Source organism: Protobothrops mucrosquamatus, unplaced genomic scaffold, assembly GCF_001527695.2.
Source record: "Protobothrops mucrosquamatus isolate PMUCROS unplaced genomic scaffold, P.Mucros_1.0 scaffold6036, whole genome shotgun sequence".
Taxonomy (NCBI): Eukaryota; Metazoa; Chordata; class Lepidosauria; order Squamata; family Viperidae; genus Protobothrops; species Protobothrops mucrosquamatus.
This window is the reverse complement of record NW_015391875.1, coordinates 64,374-66,950: the sequence shown is the minus strand read 5'-3', so window position 1 is coordinate 66,950 and position 2,577 is coordinate 64,374. Positions and strand designations below refer to the sequence as shown.

The 2,577-nt window shown below is 52.3% G+C and overlaps 1 protein-coding gene across 1 annotated transcript in view; it reads right to left on the bottom strand.

Annotated features, from left to right (window-relative positions):
* Window positions 1-4: 4 nt before the first annotated feature.
* Window positions 5-2,577, bottom strand: part of LOC107300056 (casein kinase II subunit alpha) — a gene marked incomplete at its 3' end in the record, with an annotated part of 12,276 nt that continues 9,703 nt past the window's right edge. The window contains exons 4-6 of the mRNA XM_029286932.1: window positions 2,061-2,162; window positions 162-262; window positions 5-53 (exon numbers count right to left, since the gene is read on the bottom strand). Coding sequence (XP_029142765.1) covers window positions 5-53; window positions 162-262; window positions 2,061-2,162 — 252 coding nt within the window. The remainder of the gene's footprint in view (window positions 54-161; window positions 263-2,060; window positions 2,163-2,577) is intronic.

Below are 2,577 nucleotides of genomic sequence, written 5' to 3'. Positions count from 1 at the left end.
CCAGGTGCTGATTCTCGCTGTGCACGAAGCGCTCCCATCGCTTGCGGGAATGCCTGCCCCGGAGGGAAAGGGGGAAGATTCCCAGTGCTGCCCTTCACAGCCTTGACAGCCCACGGCCCGCCCAAGGGGAGGGGGCCTGGGAGGGGGCTCTGCTCACCCACCTGCCCAGGATGTCGTTAAAACGGGGGTCCAGTTCCACGTTATACTTGTCAATGTAGTCGTAGAGATCCTCGGTGCCCAACACCTTGGCGATCCGCACCAACTGGGGAAAGATCCAGAAGTGGGAAGGGGGTCACCGCCCGGCAGCGGCAAGGACAGAGCAGGACGTTTCATAGCAGGGGTCTTCCAACTTGGCCCTTTGATTATTATTATTATTATTTATTATTATTTATTAAATTTATATACTGCCCTATCTCCCTTACGGGACTCAGGGCGGTGAACAGGCGATACTAAAAACCACGATAAATATACACAACAGGGGTCTTCCAACTTGGCCCTTTGATGACTTGTGGACTTCAACTCCCAGAATTCCTCAGCCAGGCACGCTCTGGGAGTTGAAGTCCACAAGCAGGGGTCTTCAAACTTGGCCCTTTGATGACTTGTGGATTTCAACTCCCAGGATTCCTCAGCCAGGATGCTTTAAGACAGGGGTCTTCCAACTTGGCCCCTTGATGACTTGGGGACTTCAACTCCCAGAATTCCTCAGTCAGGATGTTTTAAGACAGGGGTCTTCCAACTTGGCCCTTTGATGACTTGTGGATTTCAACTCCCAGAATTCCTCAGCCAGGATGCTTTAAGACAGGGGTCTTCCAACTTGGCCCTTTGATGACTTGTGGACTTCAACTCCCAGAATTCCTCAGCCAGGCACGCTCTGGGAGTTGAAGTCCACAAGCAGGGGTCTTCAAACTTGGCCCTTTGATGACTTGTGGATTTCAACTCCCAGGATTCCTCAGCCAGGCACGCGTGCCTGGCTGAGGAATCCTGGGAGTTGAAGTCCACAAGTCATCAAAGGGCCAAGTGGGAAGACCCCTGTTTTATAGCCAATGCGGCAATGAAAGAGGGGAGAAATAAAATTTCAATCTGCCTCAACCACACGACTGATGTGAGGCTGATGGCCATTCAAAACAATGCAAAAAGCAAAGGACAGTGCAAGGGTAGTACAATTGCACAAACACCCTGCTACACAATCAGCAGCCAAGCCTATAAAAAGAACACCGACATCTATCAACAAAATCGCTGTGCAGGAACTACCCCCTATCCAGATTTAAAAATCCGGTGGGCAAAACCGCGTCTTTAAGGCCAGTGGAGTTAAATCTGCCAATCTAATTCGAGGGGGGTTGTCCGATGTTCCGCAGGGTGGGGGCCCTGAAGAAAAGGTTCTCTTCCTAGGCCCCCCAGGTGGCCTTCTACAGCACAGGTAACTCCTTGGCTTACAATCACCGGCTTAGTGTCCGTTCTAACTTACAACAGCACTGGGGGGGGAAAAAGCGGCCTATGAAAGTTTTTCACGTTTAACCACGGTTGCAGCATCCCCAACATTTGAACACTTGGCCCCTGATTCGTATCTGTGACGGTTGCGGCGTCCCGGGTTGAGGTGATCCCCTTTTGCGACCTTCTGGCAAGCCAAGCCCGATGGAGGGAAGCCATTTTCCCTTGAAAACATTTTGCTTCACATCCCAGAAGCTTCTCCAGTTCTTGGATGAGAAGCAAAACGATTCCAAAGCGAAACGAAAAACGAAAAACAAGGAAGTCCAGTTGCCTTTTGGGGCAATCACGGCCCACCTGTGATGGAGAATTCTGCATGGACCCTCCTGTTTCTGTGCCCATTGGAGGGCGACCCCAGGGCTCCTGTCCGGGGCCTCCTCCCCCACCCCACCCCACCCCCCCACAACTCACAACTCTGGTCTCCTGTGAGTGTGAAGGCGGGAGGAGGGCGCAGGGCAGTCTGGAGGGCGAGCGGAGCAGAGCAGAGCTGGCCGGTGTCCCTACAGGAGCCGCCAGCAAGGGAAGACGGGGCACGGCTGGTTCTGGCTGGCGGGGGCCGAGGGGAGGGGGCTCACCTGGTCGTAGTTGTCGTGCCCGTGGAAGAAGGGCTCCTTGCGGAAGACCATACTGGCCAGCATGCAGCCCAGGCTCCACATGTCCAGGCTGTAGTCGTACATCTGCAGGGAGAGCAGGGCGAGGGGGGGCATGGGGCAGAAGCAGGGTGTCATGTGTCTGATTAACGAAACACTTAAAAGGACTTTCAGGCATATTTTTATCCTAAAAGCATTTATTAAGGTTACAGAGATGTCAGTACGGCATGGTGGAAATGCTTAGATCTGAGATTCTTTTCCTTTTGCACCTACATTCCAGGCATTTTTCCCTCCCCTATTTTGGGGTCATGGTTCACATCTTCCAATTAACTTGGAAGATGTGATTTACTTCCGGGTTTTTTTTCCCCGGGCTTTCCTTATTCTCCTCCCCTTTCACTGTTGCCTGATTTAACTATAAAAATACCAGACAGTTCTGCATATTGTCAAAGCAAGAATATACAGTATTTGCAGCGTTGACACAGGGCAGGCAGACCCCCACGGC